At 46.7% G+C, this 24,677-nt stretch overlaps 1 protein-coding gene across 1 annotated transcript in view; it reads right to left on the bottom strand.

The window, feature by feature from the left end:
* Positions 1 to 223: 223 nt before the first annotated feature.
* The window catches only part of LSP1 (lymphocyte specific protein 1), a 53,617-nt gene continuing 29,163 nt past the window's right edge, over positions 224 to 24,677 (bottom strand). The window contains exons 3-11 of the mRNA XM_080345921.1: positions 21,684 to 21,773; positions 18,293 to 18,482; positions 17,172 to 17,303; positions 13,612 to 13,655; positions 13,357 to 13,438; positions 12,846 to 12,986; positions 12,208 to 12,288; positions 11,231 to 11,345; positions 224 to 1,529 (exon numbers count right to left, since the gene is read on the bottom strand). Coding sequence (XP_080202047.1) covers positions 11,256 to 11,345; positions 12,208 to 12,288; positions 12,846 to 12,986; positions 13,357 to 13,438; positions 13,612 to 13,655; positions 17,172 to 17,303; positions 18,293 to 18,482; positions 21,684 to 21,773 — 850 coding nt within the window. The 3' untranslated portion in view covers positions 224 to 1,529; positions 11,231 to 11,255. The remainder of the gene's footprint in view (positions 1,530 to 11,230; positions 11,346 to 12,207; positions 12,289 to 12,845; positions 12,987 to 13,356; positions 13,439 to 13,611; positions 13,656 to 17,171; positions 17,304 to 18,292; positions 18,483 to 21,683; positions 21,774 to 24,677) is intronic.

Raw genomic sequence — 24,677 nt, 5'->3', positions numbered from 1 at the left:
CTCAATGGAGGAGCCACACAGAAAGCCACTTGCCTGCATACATCAAGTTCCTTTTTGTCTTGTCTGTCACTCTGGTGTTTCTTCTCCTCCAGTTAAGCAGAGAGTTGCAAAGTCTTGGAAAACAGCTTTTCTGCAGAAGCTTCTACATCAACAAAATCCTCAGAGTTGCCATTGTTAAACATCTTCCTCAAATTTTATTAAATGCTTACAAAAAAATCCAGGACACACAGTAAATTTAAGCATAAAGCAAACTGATGCAGGAGGAGAGAGAAGCTGCCCTCACTCCAGGACAGCAGAAACAAGTTGCAAAATTATGTTGATGTGGGAAGAGGGCAGGAATAACAGTTTAAGAAGTAGTTTGGGGACATGCTAACACAATGAAGTATGAAGATGTGGAAGAGCTCAGAAAGAGCCCTGACTTACTGACCTCAGGCCCAAGGCCACAGTGTCAGTCTTCAGAGGCTCAGTTTCCCCATGTTCACAGCAAGGCCTGACCTCCCCAAAGAAGGGTGGGTCAACTCCATCACCAGGATGTCTTTTCACCAAGACAGCTTCCAGCATAAGAGAAGCAGCTGTTTCCTGGGTATCTCATCCACCTCTAGGAACACAGCAGGCAGGTTGTCAACGTGCCTGCCACATCTGACTTTCAGAAAGAAGGTTTCAATCGGTGGCACTGGATCCCATGGGTTAGAGAAAAGTAAATCCCTTTCCCAGAGAAGGGAAATAATACTGCACTGCTCAGCTGGGAAAGGAGACCTCCAACCCATGTTAGACACGGAGAAGGTGGTAGCAGCTATTTGAAACAAAGCTGTCATTGCCGCTATCAGGATGGAAAAGTTGCAGGAATGTTTTGGCATGGGTACATAATTGTTATTAAATGATGAGCTGGGAACTAGAGGGGGGAGAAAAAAAAAAACCAGCCAAAAAAGTAAAACCACCACAGGACTAAGTTGAATATGATTTGATGTACACAGAGAGACCAGGAGATGGAAGTCCCTCAACACAAACGTTGTAGAGCAACACAGGCTGTGTTATAAACAGGGGAATACTCTACTCACAGCTGGCACCAACAGAGTGACAAGCAGTCCTTGTGGTCCCCTTAAGCTCAGGATCTGCCCATTGCCCTCCTTCCAAACACTGATTCTTTTACCAGTTTTCTGTTGAGCTCCCTCTCTCCCATCACCCAGCCACCAGGAGCCTCAAATGTAGAAATTATTTATCACATAGCAAAAGCCTGGCCAGCTCGGCAGGCCATCAGATCCCTCTCTTCCTATGCTTAAGAAGAGAGTGAACAAAGCCGGATTAAAAAAAAACAAACGCCAGAGTCACATAGAACGTTAAAACAGGGATGGGTTGTGCCAGCTGATCTAGTTCCTTTCATCCAGACAAAGGCAGAATGGGGTGTTGTTCACACCTCAATAGGAGGAGTCTGAAATCAAGCAGGAGAAGAGAAATGTCCTTCAATTATCTTCTGTGGAGCAGAGGAAGTAGTGGCATTGAGGGCTGCATCAAGCCAGGACCAAGCTCAGCTGCAAGACAAGAAAACAAGAAGTTTATGCATACTGTTTGGCCTACCATGAACAATACCCTAGGCAGTGTACAGGGGCTGCATCTTGCCCAGCAATTACAGGTGGCTTTCTCCCACCCATTGCCATAAGTCCCTGTGAATCAACCCACAAAACTCTGGCTGCAGAACAGCCAACCATGCTATGTGCCCATGGCAAAGCAGATGCTGAGAGCTGCATGCCCGGCAGAGGTCACGGCTGCCCAAGCAGTGGGAAGGATGTCCTCCTGCCCAAGGCACCTCCTCCCAAGAAGGAGGAGATTAGCAGTTTTCCTTCCAGCCCGAGAAAGCCACTAAAGTGGAAAGCCTGTTCCCACAGCCCTTGGCTGCCACAGCTCTCTGCTTGGGACCATCTGCAGCAGTATCGGGTTCCTGCAGCTCTCGATCTGCTCCACATGCGACAGCTGGTGCATCCAAGGGACTCCAGCATACAAATGACTTTTCCATCACATGATAAATGACTCCTCCACGCTGACAGTCTCCCCACCATTCCCCCTTTGGGGTTGATTGCAGATGGAGCAGAGTTCAGGAGAACAGTTGGGATCCAAGAGTAGGTGAGCTCCCCTCCACCCACCAGCACTCAACTAGCAGCAAGGAAACTTAACCCTTTGAAAGCCTTGACTCAGGTTCTAGCTCAGTTTTCTTCCAGTTTATCCTAAAGCCAGCCAACTTTTTCAGGCAGTGTTTTCCCCATTGCTCCTGGTTTTTCAGTTCTGGTCTTTCTTCCCTGGCAATAAAGCAAGTTTATCTGTCCCTTTGCTTTTGCTTCATAATGCAGCAAGGGGAAAGACACAACTCTTGCTTGTTGCAGAACTTCTCCTGAGCACATAAAGCTCTGAAGGAGACTCCAACAAAGCATGACAGTGGAGGCAAATAAATTAAGAGCTCATTTCCTTTTGCTGTCTCTTAGTAGCTCTGTGCCTCACTAGGCAAACACACAGACTCCAGCACAGTCACATGCCGTGGAAGTTACCTCCCACAAGGTCTCCAAGTCCTACAGCACAGCAGGTTTCAAGTCAGATGAGATGCTGAGATAGAAACAAGAGTGATTTTAATAGCACAGACTATTGTAAGAGACCACAAATCTTGAGGTTATAGGGCACAAAGCAGCCTCTGAGAGGAAAATTTTCCTGGTGCATGTAGATTATATAATAAACTTCCCACTCCAGAACCCCCATGTCCTCCTCAGTAGCATCTGGCATCTTGCAAAAAAATCCCAGGCAAGGTCCTGCTCTGACCCATGTGGGAAAGCTGTGTTCTTCTGGGGTGCGGAAGTCCATAGGACAAGGAAAACAGTAAAAGAGCTGATCAGTATATGAGAAGCTCACTGTCCTGCCTCTTTATTATTACCAGCACAAGCCTGAAGCAGGTCCACCTTATAATTCTGGTTTACCAGTGCTGCTAGACCACAGCTCATCTTGTGGTACAGGCTGTCCATGAGACCACATTAAACAGGAGCACACTATCATTCCACAATCAATCCTAACATCAGATGCATGTACTCGCCTTGCAGCAGATAAAATTCATACTTGCAGTTACCAATTCCCTTACAAACAGAACCAGAATAATTGCACAAAAGAAACTACACACCTCTTCAACGGAGGCATTTTGGTTTTCTGACCCAGAAAAATCAAGAATATCCACAAGGCCGGGAAGGAGAGCGGGTATATGATGAACAAATGGGCTCTCAGCCTTTTTTGGGCCAGCACAGGCTTTTTTGTAAGAGTAACTTTTAGAACAGAGCAAGTCCTAATCCCAGACTTGTGCCTAAAGCATGAAGCTGATAAGCCACTGGGAATGCCCAACAGTTGTCAACCCCAGCTGGCACAAATCCCTTTGAGCCCCCTTGCCAAAACATCAGGAGGTTTTTCATGCCTGCAGCTGAAATAAATCATGGAATCACAGAACAGTTTGGGTTGGATGGGATGTTTAAAGGTCATCTAGTCCACAACCCCCTTATACCAGGGGGCAGGGACATCTTCAAATAGATCAGGTTGCTCAGAGCCCCATCCAGCCTGGCCTTGAATGTTTCCAGGGATGGGGCATTACTACCTCTCTGGGCAACCTAGGCCAGTGTTTCACCACCCTCATTATAAAAAATTTCTTCCTTGTATCTAGTCTGAACCTCCCCTCTTAGTCTAAAACCATTATACCCCTTGGCCTACCCCCTATCTTTCTTATAAACCCATTTTAAGTACTAAAATGCTGCAATAAGATCTCCCCAGAGCCTTCTCTTCTCCAGGCTGAACAAACTCAACTCTTTCAGCCTGTTCCAGCTCTTTGATCATTTTTGTAGCCCTTCTCTGAACCCTCTCCAACAGGTCCATGTCTTTCCTGTGCTGAGGAAATCACTTGCACCACTTGCTAGACACAGCCCAGACAGTGCCCACCACAGCCTGCTCTGGGGGACAGCTCATCCACCATGGTGAGGGGTGGGTCTTCAAGGCTTTGTCTCCCACATGCCACCTCTTCAGTGCCTCTATTTGCTGCTGCACATTTGAGGGGTTTTTTTGTTTGGTTTGGTTTTTGTTTTAAGAAGAGTCATCTTTTCTTTCCCCCATCCACAACCAGTTTTGGCAATTACACCATCTACTTGCTCAGCACAGATCAGCTTCCCAGCCCAGTGCTGACAGCAGCACTGCAAGGCAAAGGCAACACTGGGCACTCAAGCACAAATAACTGTTCTGCACTTTTGAGAGTTTTATTCAGAATAATTTTCCTGCACAGTAGGTATCACACTTCACACCCACACTAACTGGGAGCCACCAGGAACTGAGCAGAGCACAAGCAATTGCCCCTCTAGGCAACCCTGACATCACCCCACCTCCTCTTCCTCATTTCAGGATGCTCAATTGCATCCAGCACTGGGAATTAAGGGGCTCAGTGATTTATGCCTCATTTCATAGCAAAACTCTGCAAGTCTGTGCTGAGTAAGAGCCAGGGTAGAGTCAGATTTCTTTCTAGGGGCTGCCAAAGAATCATTGCAGGTCAGAGGCAGAGTGTTTGATGTTCCCCAGCCTTGCTCAGGAAGAGAAAAAGAACGAAGACTAGTTTTGTTTTTCTATCCCCAACACAGGCCCTTAGCTCCACTGTGCAGGTAATCTGACCTGTGCTTACCAGAAATAATGGGGGATGACAGTGAGTTAGCAACAGAGAGTGGGAAAAGCAGCTGTGCATTCCCCCAAGACTAGCAGTGTTGGCCAAAGGGGGTCCAGGTGCAATTGCCATTGGGGATAAGACCCAACCCAGACCACAAACCATGTCTGTTTCACTGAAGAATGAATAATGCAGTCAGAACAGTGGCAATGCTCTCCAAAAGAAAGAGAAAGCTAGGGTTTATCTTAAATTGAGTGCAGGAGAAGGTCACCACTGTGCTTGATGCAGCAAGGAAAGACCAGTCAGAGTTAGTGTTGTGACAAACCACTTTCTTACCAGATAAACACATCTTTTTAAGCCCTGCATTTCACAGGGATGAATTTCTGTCAGCTGAAATCAGTCAAGGCCAGTGTTGAGTTTGACTCAAATGATACATGCAGCTTATGGCTGTTCTGTTGTATATAACATGGTATCAGAGTATTAATAACTGGAATTTGGAAAGTCATGAAACATTCCTGATTTGTGCCTCTGGAGAATGTTTCAAAGCTTCAAAATTTCAGACCTGCTCTGTTTCTCTTGACTTTTCCTTACAAATCCCATTAGGACTTGCCGAGACACGAACATCCGGGGTGCCAAAGAGCACTCACTGGATTCTGTGTTAATGTCAGGAGTAGGAGGGTTCCAGGTTTGGTAATACAGCTTCCTCTCAATACATCTCTTGCTCTGTCGCACCACCCTCAAGACTGGCTGAGACTACCTTGGGAGACTAAGGACACCAAGACTGATGCTCTTCTCCTACAATACTGACTCCATACACATAGCTTCTGGAGAGAGGAAAAGGAGGCCTTATGTAAGAACATTTGAGTCTACCCCAGGGCTAAGCTCACACCAATTCTAAGCTTTGTGTTTTCTTCCAGGAGATGACAATGCTGATAACTGTATCATCCTCCATCCAGCCTGCTCCCATCCACCACCACCACCTTTCTCCCCCTCCCACCCTACCAAAGCCTGGGAAGGACAACCTGCGGCTCCAGAAGCTGCTGAAAAAAGCAGCCAAGAAGAATGCAGTCCTAGCTTCGGAGCCAGCCAAGTCCTTTCGGTCCTGCCTCTCACCTGTGAACGAGGCCAGCTCTGACCTAGAGCACAATGAGAGTGCTCTCCCACCAGAGATCCCTGAAACTGCAGCACCCCCCTCTGCCAGCCTCCCAACCCGTGTCACGGTCAAGCCTGTCACTCACCGCATCCACTCCCCTTTCCGAAAGAGCAAGCCTTTCACGCTGAAGGTCACCGAGCAGAGGCGCATTGCCGAACACCTCACGCTCACAACCTCCACAGCCTTGCCTCTGCTACACAGGCCAGGAGCTCCTGAGACTCCACAGCAGCCTGAAGGCACAGACACCCACCTCACCTCTCCAAGCAGCCCTTCGATATCTGTTTTGCCTCAGGCTCCTCTTTCCAGTATGCCCAGTAAAGAAAGGGCACAAGAGGTTACCTATATCACCAAGGTGCACACTTATTTTCACAGCGTCAAGCCACCCAGGGCTAAGACACCCACATCAAATCAGATGCAAGCAACCACCAGCCATGAAGACAAAAGGTCATCTCCTCTAGCAGCTGAAGCAAGATGCTCTGAACCACCTCCAGAGCAGATAACCACCCTGCTCAATGACAGCAAGACCACAGATCCCACACTGGAGCCTCCTCTCCTTTCTGCTGCAGAAGCAGAGCCTCCTAATCAAGCACCCAAGCCTGCTCCTACTGCAGAGTCTATCAAGGCCCCTTCACCCAAGCCCAGCACCTCTGATGTCCATGTCAACAAGCCCACAACCCATGGAAGTGACACAGAAATATCTGGGTCAGAGACAGCTCCTGAATTACCCAAGGAAGATGTCAACATCCTAAAACCATTGACACCCAGCACCCCCTGGAATCAAGCACACTTAGAGATAGCAGCTCCAGCACAAACTAGCAGTACAGGGGCCACCTCCACAGACACCAAGGTAGAACACATCATTCAACCCCAGTTGACCTCCAGTTTACCAAACACCAGCCCTTCCCTCAAACCTGAACCAGCATTATCATCAGCAGAAGCAGCAAGACCTTCTAGAGCCAGTGCTGGTGGCTGGTATCGCCTCAGGAAGCACTTGTTGGTGCAGCCAGAAGGACCCAGCTTCCCGGAGCCCGAGCCAGAAAAGCTGGGACAGGAGGAACAAAGCAAGGAGAAGGACAGCTCTCAAGCAATCATCAGTCAAGACCACAGGCCATTTAAATCAAGGGCCACAAGGATGTGGGATGCTATTTTATACCAGATGACAGTCAACAAGGAGAAGCAGCAGCAAGCGGAAGAGAGGAAGTCACAGAAGGAAGGAAGCTTCTTTCTTCCCCGCCGCTTACCCATCCTTCTACATAAGCCACGCTTTGATGCCCGGAAACTGAAGGAACTGGCTGCCAAACCCATGTCAAAAATCACCACCGTGTTTGAGGTGAGCCGATTTAGATCCAGAGCAGCTGAAGAGCATGCCAAGAGCTTTAACAGAACGGCATCGGGGTGGTCAGTCAACTGAAGCCAGGCTGCTTCACCAGGCCCACATCTCTGGAGTTTCCTACAGGGCACCAAGCAAGAAGAGAACCTATGACCTGGTTTACTGCCCAGCAGAGCCAAGCATAAGGAAAAAATAAAATTAAATAAAACACCTCCAAGCCAGCAGCCTCATGCTGTGGATTTACTGTATGCAGTAACATGAGGAAGAGAGGGGAGGCACACAGTGAAGATGAATTGCCTGTAGAAAAAGCCCAGTTTAGAGGAGAATGATGGAATCTGAATGTATTTGATTGTGTTTATTTAAGAACAAGAGAAATCCTAGCGACAAAATCAAATTGATGAGATATGAAGGAATTTGCATTGCTTCACATCCCCTCTGGGGAATCTTAGAAACTGAACTCAAAGAGGCTACACGGCTCTTTTAGCTCCTACACCAAGGGTGCTGTGGAGGGCACCCCACACCTGTTCACTGAAAACAAGGTGGAAACTCATCCTTTCACCCAAGGCAAGGGACAGTATAAGATCCATCCTGCTTTCACATAGCAGTTACCCTGCCTAAAAAACCGGGCATCATCATTTGATGTCCTCCTAGGTCAGTCTACTAAATGGTAGCATGCAAAAGACTAACTTTGTTGCAGTAATATAATTCTGTTACATATTTTGCAGTGCTTTTTAAGTATAGCTGGGGGTTAGCATTTTCATTATAACCAGCAAGAGCCTCCTTCAGCTGGTGGGTATCTAACTGTGTTTTTAACAAGGTGCTATTTTCTGGGGGTTCCTTTTAAGAGCGTGCCACCTCATTTTCAGGTTCAACATCATGATAGTTACAGACCTATTGGTACCTGATATCCCGAAAAAAAAAAAAAAGGATTTAAAACAAAATCCCCAACTCTCTCCATACAAAAAGACAGCTGTGCTTTCCAGCATTACAGTCACCCTCTACATCTCCATCACCAACAAGCTTACAAGCATGGAAGCTGGAGATCAGCTATTTCTGTTTCTCAAAGGGACTTTGTCATATGCCAGGATGTTCCTACAGAGCTAATATAGGATTGCTATGTTTAGTCCAAATAGGAAACTCAATACAGAGCTCTTTACATTCTCTTCGTGTGCAGAGGATATTGAGCCGACCAAAGTTTCCCCAAGTCAAACTGCTAATAGACTTAGAAACAAAACCAAAAGGCCATTTTGCCTTTTTGGAGTCTTCCAATTTTGAGATTATGCTATCAGAATAGCTCAGTTATAATCAAACCTTCACTGAAGTTTTCACTTTGCTGGTCTTATCCCCTGATTTGTAACCCCTTACCTAGTCCAAGGGACTGAGGGAAAAAAAATAATAACCCCAGTAGCATAAGTCAGGATTTCTCCAATCCCCCAGTTTTCCAAAAAGAAGCTGAAAAGAGGTTGGTTGGAAACACACCAGTAACCACGAGTGGATCCCAGGTAAGCTTTTGCAGGATAATTCAAAATGCTGCAAAAGAAGGCTATAACAAAAGATCCACACAGCAACACAAAATCAAAAAGAGTGCAGCTTGAAACATGTAGAAAGCCTAATGCAGATAAAGATGACCTTACCACACAGCAATAAAATGGCACCTTACTGTAGCACAGACAGACAGATGCTGATGCATAAGAGTCTGAATGCACAAGATCCACAGCATTTGTGTGAAGCAGCACAGCCAACACCAATTACACTTGGGAGGCTAAGTGAATCTGGCCAGAGAAGATGGTTCCAGAAGCAACTGTGCTTTAATCCACTTTGTCCTGCAGCAAGGACAACCACCCAGAACAGATTAGTAACTCTCACATGTGGCAATGAGGAAAGGCTTATGTCTCAAATTCACTGGGCTTCCCACCAGGCCACATCCACAATGCAGCCCTGCTGCACAGGGATGGAGGATGGACAAACACCAGTGGGGAGAGTGATGCCTGTAGTGGGAAGCAGAAGAAGGCAGGTTTGGCTGCATGGTTTAGCCCTTCTGCCCCAGCAGTGAAAGACAGAGACATACAGCAAGCATGGCAAGTCCTGCAGAGACAGCCCCTGGCACGAGAGCATTGCAGAGGAGAAAACAGATGTCTGGAGGCAAGAGGAGATTTCCACCAGTGGCTCTGCATTGGGACCCATTGCAGCATGTCCCAGCCTGAGCTGTGGTGCTGAGCAAGGGAAGGGGAATGCTGCTGGGCACAGAGTTTGCTTGTTTTTCAGTGTCAAACAGCTTCAGGCAGTTGGTAAGAGCCCAAACTGCTACTTACAGAAAACATGTTGCTCTGCAGCCCACTTAGAGGTCCTGCAGCCCAGGAAGGACGAGGAAGAAGAAAAGTTGATGAGGTGGTGTTGAGTGAGTGACATGGGGGTGAGCCAGAAGGGCTTGGGAGGAAAAAGGCAATCACAAAGGGATCCAGCAGTAGGAAAAAAGTATGAACATAGTTCAGGGGGCTAGAGAGGAGCTGAGGAAGCAGGGACCTCTCACCACACAAAACAGCAAGCTAAAACCCAAGAATAGAAACAAGCCAAGATCCTTCAAGCTATTGCAGTAATTTTGCTATTCTCAGTCAAAAAAACCCTTCCTTGTGAATAAGCCCATAGGGCAACAGTGCTGTGCAGTGGTTGGTTGGAGCATTGGGTGGATCGTAGAGGACATCACATGATAGTCACTGGCCTTTCAAGAAGATATACTAGAAAAGGATCAGAGCAGAGGGCACTTTCCTTCGAGCTACTTGCAAACAAAACCTGCTGACAACTCAGCAAAACCTGTTTGCTATGAAGAACTGAAGCTCAGGAGGATCCCACCTGGTGCATCAAAACAGACTTCAGGAAAAAGAAGAGGACTGATCAAAGAGGAGACCTTAAAATAGGTTTCTGAAAGCCACAGGCAGAGAAACAAGTTGAGGATACAAGTCCTGTGAATATAGGCAGCAGTGCAAACCCAAGCCTGCCCAAAGCTATGTTGCTATCTCAAAGTAGCACTCAAAAAAAGCTTCTCTTCTAAATGGGCACCACGAAAATTAAAAAAAAAAAAAAAAACCAAAACAAAACATCTAGGCTTATGCTACACTCAAAAACCAATTCATTGAAGAAAAATTAAAAAAAAAAAAAAGGAACACAGCCCCAGAAGATTTCAGAAACAAAAGGTGTTTTGTAACAGACTGAGCTATTTATAATGTTGGCTATGAAATAAAGCTTCTTTTTTATAGTAGGAAAAAAAGAGATCAAACTTGTTTTCATTCCCAACAACTTCCTCTCCTCTCGGTGCCAGATGCTGCCCGGTTGGATTCAAGCAGTTATCACCTCCCTCTACGCCATTCCCCCTTATTGCCGCAACCCTCTGTTATCATCCACTCAAGATAACATCAGGACATCTATTAACATAAACACAATATGAGCATGAGATCTAAGACCATTGCAAGAGGGCACAGAAAGAGCAACTCAGCTCTGCCTTCCCCCTTGCTGCACATCAGAGGACAGTCCTTTCTGCTCTGTAGGTCTACTCAGCACAGCATCCCCACTACAAGCCTATTATGAACTGGGTCCAAGAGGTTACTGAAATCATTAAAAGTTTTTCCCGTGATTAATTCAGTATATCAGGAAATTAGACCTGAGAAGCATCTGAATTTCAGGAGTACACCAGCCCCCTTGGTCAGCCAGAACAACCTCCAGCTATCTACTATTCCTCACAACATAAAAGAGCATAAGAAAAAACAGAGAGAGACTGCTCCTTTGAACTAGCAAAGGCAAATGCATCATCACCCAAACAGCAGTAGCCAAGGCACTTATTCCACAGATTAAGCTAACATAGGTATCCAGTGTCCTAGCAGCATCAGAAAGCCAGAGACCAAAACGAATCCCCACTGTGTATCCACACCCTTCCAGCTCAGAAAGTCTGGCATCTGCTCAGAAGCAAGGCTCCAGCTGTTATCATATACTGCCTTCCAACTCACCCCAAGCGTAGCTGGCAGAAACAACCCCAGCATCCTGCCACAACAGAAACAGGAGTTTGTTACACAGTGCAAGGTCATTCCCCACCTACCTGGTTAATGAGTTCTCCAGGCATACTATTGCTCTGTGGCTTCATCTATCAACACCTTCTTGTACTGGCCATGGCCTGTTGCAACAAATTTGAACTTTTTGCCAGAAGGAGTGGACTGAACAGGAGAGAAAGAAAGAGCCAAAGTCAGCATTTTTCTCCCTCAAATCAGCAGTCAAGATCAAATAACTGAAGCCAGAGAAGCATGTGATATAGCTGTCTGTAATCCCAGAGGGCTTTGAAACAGCCTCCTCTGTACTCCCTTCTTGCCCCTTCCATGTAAACTCTTTGCATAGACCAACCACCACTTTCTATAAGCATAAGGTAACAGCAACCATGGGATGTGCAATAGGAAAAGGAGGATGCAATGTCAGGGCACCACAAGAGAATGCTCATTTAAGAGCCTCAGGGTTGGTTTCACCCATGACAAGAGCCAGTTTCATTTACCACATGCTGGCAGCAGTACCGACCCAGGAACAAACCAGATACTTTGTTCTTCCTCTTCAAGCCTGGACAGTTTGAGCAGCAGCTGCTCACTGCATTTTAATAAGCATTCACACAAATGCACCAGTAGGCACAAAAACCCAGATTCATCTGCAAGTGTTGATACTGTTTGAGGTTTGGTTCCACTTGATTTTGCATGTTTTCTTTACTCGTGAGATTAAAAAGCATAACAAGAACAGTTCAGTTTGAGCTTAGAAGGCTGGGTCTCCCAACCCACAGGCTGCAAATGTCATGCTATTCAAGAGACATTTCAGTATTACTGGTTATAAAATTATTTCTGCCCCCATTTTCACTAGCCCTTAAGCGACAGCAGCTCACTGTTAGAAAGAGCTTCTAGGTATGTTATTGTATTGATAGATACAGGCAGCCCTTGTCCCTACAGAACATCTTCTCAATACTTCGACAACCCAGCCAAGAGCTCTTTTCTTTTTCACAGTAGAGCACATGCTTTCATACTCATACAGATACTAACTCACCTTGACATTGGTCTCAGGTTTGGGATTGCCCTTCTGTTCCCAAAGGCTTCTTTTACTCATGATGTCTCCAGCCACAATATCCTGAGAAGATAATGGTCTCATTACTCTTCACTGCTAACACTGCTGAACATGCCTTTGTTCACGTCTCTTTCAAACCCACACATCTGACCTCCTTTTTTATTTATATTACATCATCTGACCTATGGCAGCTGCAGCTAAAACCCATGACTCTGGAAACTTCTTCCTATTCCCAGTATATCCTATGTTTTCATCTCTCTCATCCAGGCTTTTGTTGAAGAGAGTGAGAGATCCAAGATGTTTATTTTCTTAAGTTTGTTAACTATTTAAGACATGTTAACATCAAGGCTTTTTTATGTGGAAGGAACTTCGCTCAGATAAACATAGATTTGCAACCAACATGTTACAGAATCAGCCCCACTCACAACCACCAAAAAGTGAAATTAACAAAGAGTATTATGCATTGCTCTCTTGAATTTTGTAAGCTTACAAGATTTATCATCCTGGTACTACCTGCAACTTCGTGTTCAACAACTGGAGCTCAGTCCTAGTCCCTGCACAATATATACGCATTCTCCCCACCAGCTGATTTTATTGCCATCTCAAAAAAAGATCCATACCTTACAGGGTGAGGACTTCACAGCAGACTGTGCTGCAACCTCTCCAGTCTCCCAAAGGCTTTTTGTGCTGGCTACCATCATGCTTGTGGTGGGAAGGTCAAGAGAGGGCTGTCGGACAGGTTTTGGAGCCTTTGTAGAGGTCTGAAAAATAAATAGAGAAATATCACCATTGAGGAAAGTGTGCTTTTTTTTTTTTCTCTCCTTTGTAATTGGAGGTCCTCAGGGACAAGATGTTACAAAAGGAGAGTTGTAAGGTCTTGCTAGTTCCTGCCAGATACTCCCACCCTTTAAGCAGGGAACAGGAGGAGAAAAGGATGGGACAGCTCACTAAAGAAACCTACTTTATGCTGTGGATGGAGATTGAGACAGGAGAAAGAGTTGCTCCCATCTAAGGGCAAGTGATTCAGTGGTCACCTCCCAGATGGTAAGACTAAGAGGCATAGTGGGACAGCAACACCTGGCAAAGGAGCTCCTTTACGTGTGGGGACAGAGAGACAACACAGAAGCCCACCTCAATAGCCTGAGTGTACTGTTCCAGCCTGTCATCAATCTTTGACACAGGGAGGGGAGGCTGGGTCTTCTTTATGCTGTTACTGGAGAGCAGAGAAGAGGATTAAGGTGATTCACACAGTGCCTCCAGTTGAAGGAAGGACTTTGAGAGCCAGAGACAGCCTGTCACTCCTGCCCTTCCCCACAGCAGGGCCCTCCAGCATCCTCCATTTGCAGGAAGGGACCTGCTTTACCCAGGTGTCAACCCCAGAAATACCTTTTCTTTATTGAGCGGTTCAGTGACTCAGTTCTGTCCATGATCTAAAGTGGGAGAGAGAAGACAAATGTATCACTTTTCTCCACATACCTCAGATGGATTTAGGTCACCTCAGCTGACCATAATGCAACCACTTCTCTTCCTTGAGCCCCCACCCAGATTTTGGTTAGAAATGCCTGACTCAGTTCCATGTTCCCACACTGGTCAGAGAGACATTGAGCATCCCTTTTCCTTCTCCCTTCTAATGCAGGTAAGCAGAATCCCAACCAAAAGCATCAGTGCACAGTAGCAATCCAACCAGTTTCAGGGACAAACCAACAATGTGCAGCTTGACTGACAGCTGAAACAGCAACCAGAACCATGTTCTCTACTCCCTCTGCTCGAGGACCAAGTATCTTTCTCATATACTTGATTTCCTAGCCAGACACAACAGAGAAAGTGGCAAGTGTAGAAAGACAAGGGGGAAAGCTAGAAGCACTGCCAGCCACATCTGCAGAAGAACAGGAGCTAAGCATGAGAGAAGCACAGGTATGAGTTTCATTGACTTATCCACACCAGAGGATCATAGACATTTGGCTCCATGTGTTCACTTGCACTGCAAGGCAGCTCTTCAGGTCAAGCCATCAGGAAAGAATTTTGCACAAGAGGCTCCTGTGCAAGAATGCTTTGGCCAAGACAGGAAAGCAAGTAAACATTTCACAACCACTGAAAAAAGTAAAGGTGAAAAGTTGCTAAACCTCGCATCTCTTTTGTGCCCCAGGAAATGAGAACTAGGAGAGAAAAAAAAAAAATCACTTTGAAATCAAAGGGGAAGCTCACTCTTAACACCAGCTCCCACAGAGCCAAGGAGCAGCAATCAAGTAAGAAGGAGCCTTCTCTCCCTGTATAACTGCTGCCACTGCTGCCTGTGCCACAGGAAACATCACCAAGTCAGTAGATAAAAAGCAGCACTAAGCGCTCATTTTAAAATGCCTTCAGGATGCTGGTGCTAAATTTTAGTTAAGCAGAATACAAGACAGTGTCACAGACAGGACACATTTAACAGCTGTGCCCAAGAGCCTGAGGCATATTAGAGAAGAACACAACTACCAACAAACAGTGCAACCCTGGCTAATAGAGATGTGCCAGGGAGAGTCACTCTGCAGGGTCCCAACACAGCAGCATGACAGATATCCCATCAGCCAGCTTTCTCTGCTGGCCAGGCTGTCTGACGGCTCTCTCCTTTGTTCGATGCTGCAGGAATTGATGCTTGCCTCTGAGCTGTGACTTCAGAAATTGGGTTGCTCCTTCTTCTGGGATACTGATGCACAGGCTGGCACCTCATAGGGTATAACAGCACCTGAAAGGGGAATCTGGTAGACCCCAGCCTATGTCTCAGTTTTTCAAACACAAGTAGATAAGATATCAATAGGAAAAAAACCTTGCCAACCCTGACAGAGATATGCTGTGCAGGTGCAAACCACTCACAAGGTGCTTCCAAGAGGTGCTTCCAATAAGCATAAAGTTAAGCACGGAGTGGCCTAGAAAAGGCCGTAGGTGACAGTAGATCTCAGCATGACAGTCTAGGTGGTAGTAAAGTTTCTCTCAGCTATTTGGAGATCACCTCTCCCTGCCCTGTACAGCAATTCCTTGCAACAAGCAATTCCTTGCATTTCTGTTGTCCACAGTACTTTTTGAAGGCCAGAGGAAATCACAGCTGCCCACTCAGCCAACCTCAGAACTCAGAGCTCACAAGCATCCCAGGCTGGTACAAGACTTCCCCCTGACACCACACATCTATTTCAGCCCCTAGGCCACACCGGACCTCTGAACCCCAAACACCCTGTTATGCTGCACCCCAACATCTACCTGCCCCAGAAGTGCACCTTGCCTCCATCAGCCACAGCTGTCAGGGGAGCTCACCGCCCACTGCAGATGCTCTTGTCTTTCCACTGCAAGAAGTATTTCTGCTGAGCGATCCCAAGTCAAAACGCCTTCTTGGTGGTCAACGTGTTTAATTTTTAGTGTTCATATAAAGCCCTGCTAGCTGGGGTATAAAGATCCTTCCTCCTCTGGAACAATCCCAAGCTCATTTTTCCTGTACAGCTTTACATTCAGCTTTGTGTATTGGTGAGCTCTGACATCACCATTATAAAACACAGAGACTATATTTCTAAATCTTTCCCTGGGCTAATCCTAGCATCAGCAGTTAACCTCAGGTCAGGAAGCTAGTGTGCTTTGGGGCCATAATGATGAGAATTTCAGCACATAAAAGGCACTGGAAGCATTACCCACATTTCCCCACCAGCCCCACTCTGGGGATATGCTTTGGCTACCCCCACCCCACTTTTCAAACCTATCACTAGGACATGGCCTGCATCCAAACCCACCCTTTCTCCCTTCTCTAATCGATTTTTAAAAGGCTTCTCTGTAAAAAGCAAGAATCTGATGGCTGTAGATTATTAAATCCTCCACCAAGAGCAAGAATCCAATGGTTGTAAGATGATTAAACCCTTCTTTTATGATCTATTTACTGGTGTAAAAGGAAGTGCTCATACAAATCCTGCCCATCCAGGAGATACTGACTAAGAAGTCAATAGCACAGATATAAATGCAAAAGAGGAAATATTACACCAAGAGCAGATTAACAGGCTACCCAGGCTCCTCACCATTACCCTCACTTTGTAAGCTTAGGGCTTACAAAGACAAAAAGCCATTCACTACAGAAACCACTTATCTGTAGCTATTGTATTTAAAAGCACATGCACAGAACCGAGGATTTGTAGCAAATGCAACAGAAGTCATGAGATACAATTCAGGTGGTGTCGAAAACGGAAGTTTCACAAGAGCATCAATGCAGACAGATGTGATTGGGAAGGATACAATGATTCAGAGACCAGGAATCCCAGTTTGTTTAAAAAAAAAAGACTTAAATCATACTTACTGGTTTTATTCTAAGAAAGACAGGGAAATTCCAGTGCTTCAAGTTTTGAGGGTTTTTTGGAGGAAGGGAAATTTCATTTTCTGATTGAGTTCATGTGTCGCCTTTGACCAAATTCACAAGCTTAAAGCACAGACATCTTTCTCAGTATTACAATATTCCCTGGAGTCCTCAATGAACTTTAGACATTTACAGTGATTGGCAAAGTATACACAGAGACAGTTACAGCCTCCAACAGCTCAATCAGACACCGCAGGAGGAGAGGAAGCTGACAGCTGAGCAACACAAAGGAAACAGATTAAGTGATTTGTCCCAGCCTGTAGCAGGAGTGGAATAACAGGATTCACACCCTACATGACCACAAGTCCCTGGTCATCTTTCCTCATCATTAGAACCACAGAATATTTTAGGTTGGAAGGGACTTTGGAAGTTCATCTAGTCCAATACCCCTGCAATAAGCAGGGATGTTTTCAATGAGATCAGGTTGCTCAGAGCCTTGTCCAGCCTGGCTTTGAGTGTTTCCAGGAATGGGGCATCTACCCCATTAGTTAATTAATTAGTTAATGGCTATCTAGCCCATTAGTTAGATGCTCTATTGCAATAGCTGCCAATCCTCCAGAGAGGCCCCAGAAACACAAACCTTGGTGGAGCACACTGCAGTGTGGTCAGAGCACAGCTCCTCCTCCTCCTCCTCCAGGCTGGCGGGACTTGGGGCCTTCTGGCGTTTTTCTGGTGTTTCTTCCTCCTCTTCATTTCTCCTTCTCTTCTTTTCCTGAGTGCAGAAAATGAACAAGCCAGGAAGTGAGCTGGTCAAAGCACTTACTGCGCAACAAGAGTGATTTTTCTCCTGTCTTCCAGGCTTCCTGCTTTACATTAAACAAACGTGAGCACAGAAGCTTCAAGTTCACATCATCTAATTTTGAAACAACCAAGAAGAAGCTCTTGTGTTAATTTGAGGGGTGGGGGGCAGAAATATCAGAGAAATTTTGCAGGTTCAAGGTTCCAAAAGGATATGGAAAGGGGTCCTTGCATCAGTTAATAAAGATTTCTTAGATTATTGAGACCAGAAAATGGGAATTTCTCATTTAGAGGCCACAAGAATAGAAAACAGCTGCTTTTAGAATAAAGAGCTAGAAATAATCACACACAAAGTTCAAATACAAAACGCATACTAGCCTCAGCAAGTCAAAAAATCCATTTACAACAGAAGATATTTGCAGCTCAGCCACCCTAATGAACTTGCACACCACTCAGGTTCTAGCTTTGTCTCCATCATTTATCAGAAATTACACCTTATCAGAAGAGCAAAGAAAGCAAGCTCAGCTGGGAGCAATGAAAGATTTAAAGTATCTCTAGAAGTGCCAAAGTGCTCTAAAAGTGCAATAAAGGCTGGGGAGATAAAAAACAAGCAGTAAAATTTGGATTTGAGTTCTCCTGAAGAGCTACTCGCTGCCCAGAAAACCACAGGAGAAATAGTAGCACTTTCCCCCTCAGCATTACAGGGACATGACTAAACCACCACAAGATCTAGGAGCAAACACACTGCCCTCAGAAGAGGGCAGAAGCTGCCTGCAGTGATCCCAAGAAAGCACATAGGTACAAGTGACACCAGCCCCAGGTTATGCCAGGACAGCACATCTATGCGGGCTCAACACCCAGCACTGTAAGCAGCAATGGTGAGCCCTGTTCTTGGAGAGCAGCCCCCAGCCCCAGTTCTCCCACCAGCCCCGCAGAAACAGAGTCAGATCCTCCTGATCCCACCTCTTGCTCAGCTCTCTCATCTTCCTCCTGCTCCTGGACCCGTTCTTCCTCTTGGCACAGCCTCTCTTTCTCCCTGATGACCACATTCTCCTCCTGGATCTCCTCCGGGCTTTCTAGCTGGATCTGCTCCAGTTTGACTTCAGCTTCCCTCACACCACTGTCCTCTTCTTCATACAACTGTTGTGAAGACCTAGAGGTCAGGGAGACAGGTCAAAGAAGCAAAACATGTTGTTATAAGCTTACAGACACCATCAGGTGCCTCAGACCTCTAGAAATCCAATTTTATCACTCCCCCAAGCCTGCAACTTGCTGGGTGTTTTCACACCAAGGCTCAAAGCTACTTCCATGGTCCCATCCAGTTCCAGGCACCAAGATATAACAGCAGTCATATCACACTCCCACACTTTAAATGCCCAGGATGCAGCTCAACTAAGTGTTGTGGCTGAGCTGAAGGTATCTGTATCTTTCCAGCCTCACTACAGATGAGACCTGCAGGAAAACAAGAGGATCAGAGAGACCTGAACAAGACAAAGTCCTGGCCTCTGCTCAGACCCTAGGCAGAGAGGACACTACCACCATGATGTAGTGCTGGCTCAATTCTCTGCTCAGCCATAGCCTAAATCCCAGATGAACCAGCATGCTCCATGGTCCTGGTGCACAAGCACACATCTGACACCACCTCCATGGCTCCCAGCATCAGTTCAACATGGAGCACCAAATGCAGCCTTCCTCTGCCTAAACTAATTTTCCATGCTAACAGAGCCTCTTGCTGGATAGGGATCCAACAATGATACGTGAATGTGCTTCCCAAGATCCCCCTTTTCCCTGGCTGAAGCTAAACTGCAGGACAAGGCTGCACAGCCACTCATGTGGGGTTTTTTGTTTGTTTGCAAGGTACAGTGCTTTGCAGGCAATGCTATATCTATGCCCAACTGCAAACCTCAGCTTTGCCCACTGGAATAAATTACACCCCTAATCACATCACTCATGTCATAGCCCAGCAGAGTCCCAAAGCAGCCAGCATCACCCCTTGTCTTAGGTTTAAAAAAAAAAACATTACAAGATTTTTACAAGAGGATTCCTTCAGGTCTCTGAGGCTACAGAGAGGAGACCCAGGAGTATGTTTAAACAATTGGCTTTGCAAAAACAGAGCAGCCCATGCCTTTTAGCAGAAAGTCAGTAGGAGCACGTAACCCCAGAGTACTCCCTTGGCTCACTGCCATGCACCAAGATGTTATTGCCATCTTGCTTTCCCCAGCCAGAGAATAACATTCTCCTCCCACCATTTTCTTAGAAAATCAACCAGCTTATGACAGCAAGGCTAGAGAGCTGGCTAGCAGGCAGCTGCCAAAGGGCAAGGCTGACTCACTGCTTCTGCCTCACCAAACATGAAGAAAAGTTCAAGGAACACTTTTCCACCCACCTCTCTGGTGCTGGGAAGGCAGCTCACAGGACAGATACTGTTCAGCCCTCCTCACTGACCACATGGGAAAAAAGCTGATGCCTGTGCTGGCTCACTTGGATTGCTACTAACCACCCTCCCACGACAGTGCAGTCACCAGCAACGAACAGGCTATGAAGGCCTAGGTAACTAGTTCCTCTTAACCAGGATCCCAGCAATGCCTCCAGCTAAAGTGAAAGTTCATATTAAAAATTAAGGCCAGCAAATATGATGCAGTGTACAGGGTGTCTTCTGCACTACAGCAATTTCGTATGGGAGACAGCTAGTCTGACACAGCTCCCATCCTTTTGCATGCAGCTGATAGCATGGATCTCCCTCCACAAAGTGGGGAACTAGAACCAAAAATAAAACATCCCTCAGCACCAAGGCTCTCAGGGGACACACAAGCTGTTTTAGCTCCAGAGGATAGCAGCTGTCTCTATTTCCTCATTCATAGCCAGCACCTAAACATCCTTCACATGAAAAAACAGGGTTTGCTCCATATTCAGTTAAGCAGGAGAGAGGGGAGTTAGGAAACCCCAGCCACAGTGCTGCTTGTACCAGCACAGGGTGCCCCAGCATAGGGCACCCCAGCCAGACACAGAACCTATCTGTGCTCACACCACGCTCCAAGCTTACCCTCTGCGTGAGGCAGGTGGGCAAAGGCAAAGCTCCTGAAGGAACTTCACAGGCCACAGCCACCTGCTAGGAAACAGGCCCAGCAAGCCCACAGAATCCAAGCCCCTCCAGCTACCTCTCCCAAACAGCCTCCAGGCAAAGGCCTCCTCAGCTACAGCCAGTGTCTTTAAAACACCATCCCTCTCTGATGCACTTCACCTGCCACAGATGCCACCTGCCCTGCTCAGTACCCTCCCGCCTTGCTACGGAATAAACACAAGCATCACACAAAAACCCAAGGAGGATTTTCTGGAGAGGTTAACTCAACCCTTCCAGCTAATTCTCTTTTGAAAGAAAAGCACTGAATAGCAGCAGCCTTTCTCTCCAGACAAGCTCTTTACAAGGGGGGTGGAAAAAGAGGTAGCATGCTGAAAAGCAGACGGGGCTGATTTCTAATTGCTCCCACAGATGTGGTAATCAACACTACAGCAAGATGCTTGAGCAATGCTTGTAGGGTCAGGGCTGCAAAGGTACAGCTTGTGGAGCGGTTTAGCTACAGTGTTTGGGAAAAAGTAAGAAAGAGGCAAGCTCTATTTATTTGTTCAGCAGTAAATATTAATCTTAGGCATTTTTTCAGTCTCAGGGGTAAAGAAGAGGCTGTGTCATCACAGGGGCAAAATTCCTGATAAAATCAAGCTGCTGAGAGAGCTGTGTCACAGAGTTCACATGCAGGTAGAAGGTGTCCGAGGAAAGTGGTTAAAGCAGGAGTTTGATTCAGCTCAGCAAGAGGAGAGTGATGGGAGATGAGGACTAAACAGCTGGCACACAAGCACCTCTTAGGGCTCTCTGCTGCCTGTTTTCCCCCGTTAAAAGAGCAGTTAAGCACAAGGTGGGCTGGGGCCATAACACCCACTATGCTGACATGAGTCAGGAAGCAGCAATAACTTAGAACAGCTTTTCAGGTTGGCCTGGATTATGTTAGAGGCCATTTCAGCCCCTGCAGCAGCTCAGGTGGCTTAAATCTCCTATTGTCGCTCCTCCAAACCCAAGCGTCCTGGCAGGCTGCCATTGCTTGGAGTGTAAAGCTCAATCCAAACATCCCTGAAGCCTGGGGCAGCCCCTGAGCCTGTTCCTCCCCACTAGCCCAAACAGCAGGCAGAGAGCATCCGTCCCAGTGGTGCAGAGCCTGTTTGGCCCCGATGATGCTCCAGCCTCTGGCCTTGTTCTTATGCATGCTAGGCTTGACCTGGGCTTGGTCACCCTGCCTCGGGGACGGTCCTTTTGCTGGGCATGTTGGTTTCCCTCCCCTCAGTACAGCTGTGTCCTACTCACCTCTGTTTGCGCTGCTCAAGCTTCTGGGACCAGTCACTGAACCCCTCATCTTCCTCCAGCTCTGACGTCCCAGATGGCTTAAAGTCATAGCTGAAACACCACAAGAAGTAAGATTAGTATAAGAGAGACATAAAACAATCTAAACCTGGCCTAAAAGAGCCCCAACCTGATACCATCCTTCTGTCCCTCCAGCTATTGCATTTTCTCTCCTCTGGCTGCTCCCAAATCCCATTTGAAGCCTTATCCTCTGCTACAGGAAAGATGCCTTTGCCATGTGCTTAGGAGTGCCCTTGTACAAAGGGGGTCTCTTGGGGCATCACAACAAGACGGAGAGGAAGGAGCAACTCCGTGTCTTCAGCAGCAGCACCCCACTGCCTGTCTGGTCTCTGGGGCCACACACAGATGAGCAAAAGGCAAGCAGCACATCAAAACCAAAAAAGTCCATAGTTTTCTTCTGCATCGGAGCTGGCCCTAGCTTGTTTGGACCAGAGGTGTTGCTGCTTGTCCTATCCTTGTACGCAGCCCCATAGAAAAGACATCATCAGGAGCTGGCCTGAACAGGAGTGAGAAAGGAATGAAGACCCAAAGATTAGGACACTGGCTCAAGTTCTAGACTGAATCCTTATGTTCCCCCTACAACACTGAGCCAGTCATGTGCACTTGCATGACTCTGGCTCCCACCTGTGAATACCTCACTGCAGCACTGAGCCACAGCCCTCCTGGGCACAGAGCTGCTGGCACCAGATGCAGGCTGGCCATACACAGGAACGGGTGAGTTCTTAGTATTTGTTTCCTTGTGTTCACAAGGAGAATCACCTCCCAGCCAGGGGTCCTAGGTGAGCAGCCAAGTCGCAAGCATCGGCTTGAGGTGGTAGTTTCACAGATGTTTTTGGGATGCAGGGCAGTCATCTGGGAGTAGGAATCAGGATGTGGGACACACAGATTCATTTAAAACTCAGAGATTCAAAATAAATAATAAATGCAGTTGAGTCTTCTCTTTGCCCTTCTGGGCTCTTGGGAGGTGTCAGGAGATGCTTAGCCTCTTCCATGACCACATGTGCATTAAATACGGGCATTTCTCTGAGATTTGGGACTCCTATTGAACTGACTGCAGCAGCTGAGGGTTTCCAAAAAAGACGTGCTGTTGCCAGGCTCATCAGGGAGGGTAGCAGGGGTGGTAAATCAAAAATGGCTGCTCAGCCACAAGTCTGAGCACTACCTAGCTCCTGCCATGCTTCAGCATCCTGTTAGACTGCCGAGTAGCGATGCTGTGTCAGTCTAGGACAACGCAGCCCAGGCTGGATTATTTTCTGCTGCATGTAGCGAGAGCTTGTGGATGTCCCAGGACAACACTCAGAAAATTTGATGCAGGACCAGGACGAGACCTGATCTAGTCGAAGAAGTCCCTTCTCATTGCAGAGGTGGTGGACTAGATGACCTTTGAATGTCCCTTCCAACCCAAACTGTAGCATGATTTTTTTAATATGAGACCATGGATCTGCTGAGTCTCAGGTCAGAGATTTGGGGAGCTGCAGTGTTGATGATGCCCAAAGAAGAACTGCTCTGATATTTGTGGCCCCAGCCACAAACATATTCTCAGGCAATCAGAAAAGCTCCCAGAAACCAAGGGACACTGGCCAAATGCTGTTTGAAAACTGGTCACTTCCCTGTAACCCTCTGCAAACATAGCCCCAGGGGAAGCACCGAGCCAGCACAGCCCCATCAGCTCTGCTTAAGCTGATCCACATCCCTCTGGCTCCCACATGTCTTTCCTGTAAACCTGCCATTTTTACAAGTGGGTTTTGGGGGGTTTTTTGTGCTTTGGTTTGAGGGTTTTTTTGGGGGCGGGGAGCTTTGCTCTGTCCCTTTGGTGTAAGGAAATCCCGAGGGTATGTTTGCACAAAACAGGAGTGACAAGGGAAGAAGGGGGCAGTGTTTACACAAGAGAGAGCAAAGCTTTTTAGAAGATTAATGGTCAGGGCTGACCCTGGCTGCATGAGCAAGCCCAGGTGGCTGTCAGCAGCTGCAGGAGAAACCAGGGGATAGCCAAAGAAGAAACATCCTTCTGGTGAAGCTTGGCCCAGCAAGATCAAGCATCATGTAGCAGGGAGCAAAGTCCTTGTCATTATCCACTTTGCAGATGTTTAAGCACACAATTAGATTTGGGCAACACCAAGGGTCCCGTGGGGTCAGCAGTGTGTCTACACCTATACACATGGGACTGGAGCCTGCAAGCAGGGTTGCTGGGGCTGCTGCACGCTGGTCTGTGCCCGAGGCTGCTCACAGAGTCTCCCTGCAAAGCAGAGACCAGAGATCTTGTCTGCCATTTGAAAGACCTTCACAAATTATTTTCCAGCCTCTGTGTGAAGGGGCGTATGGAAAAACTAACAAGTATTATTACTTTCCAGATCTTCTGTTTGCTTTTAGGGCAGACTGCAGTAGGTTTGTCTGCAGAATATCACCAAGTGTATTTCCACAAAAGATTTTGAAGCTTCTTTGCAACACTTTTAGACAAAAAAAAAAAAAAAAAAGAAAAAAAAAAGGTACTAAATAATTTTTAAAATATCTGAGAAAAAAAATATGTTTTCATGGAAAAAAAGATCTTTATAAATAGCTTTGCTGTTTTTCCAGGAAAATGAAGCTGCTGCATCCCTCTGACTGTAATCCCGAATCCTGCTGCCACTTTTCCATTGTGTTTAATATATTTAGAAAAAGGTTGAACACACAAATAGTGGGAAGACTGGGGTCTTTCAGGCAAAGTTGGGCAACTCAGAGTGCAGAATGGTTTTTGTGCCAGCCCCAAGCACCTGGGCTTCTGAACTGTGGACACAAGGAGGCTGCGGTGGGATGCTGGTGATGTGAGTGGCCATCCTAACCCATCTCCAGGGGATCCATCTCTGACAGCAGATAGCTCAGCATCTCCATAAATGCCTCTTGAGCTATTTCCATTTAAGACTTGCCCAATTAGAGCACCAAGTTGACTTCAGCCCTTAG

Source organism: Nesoenas mayeri, assembly GCF_963082525.1.
Source record: "Nesoenas mayeri genome assembly, chromosome: 5".
NCBI classification, from domain to species: domain Eukaryota; kingdom Metazoa; phylum Chordata; class Aves; order Columbiformes; family Columbidae; genus Nesoenas; species Nesoenas mayeri.
The sequence above is the reverse complement of the archived record's forward strand: the minus strand, read 5'-3'. Positions and strand labels throughout refer to the sequence as shown.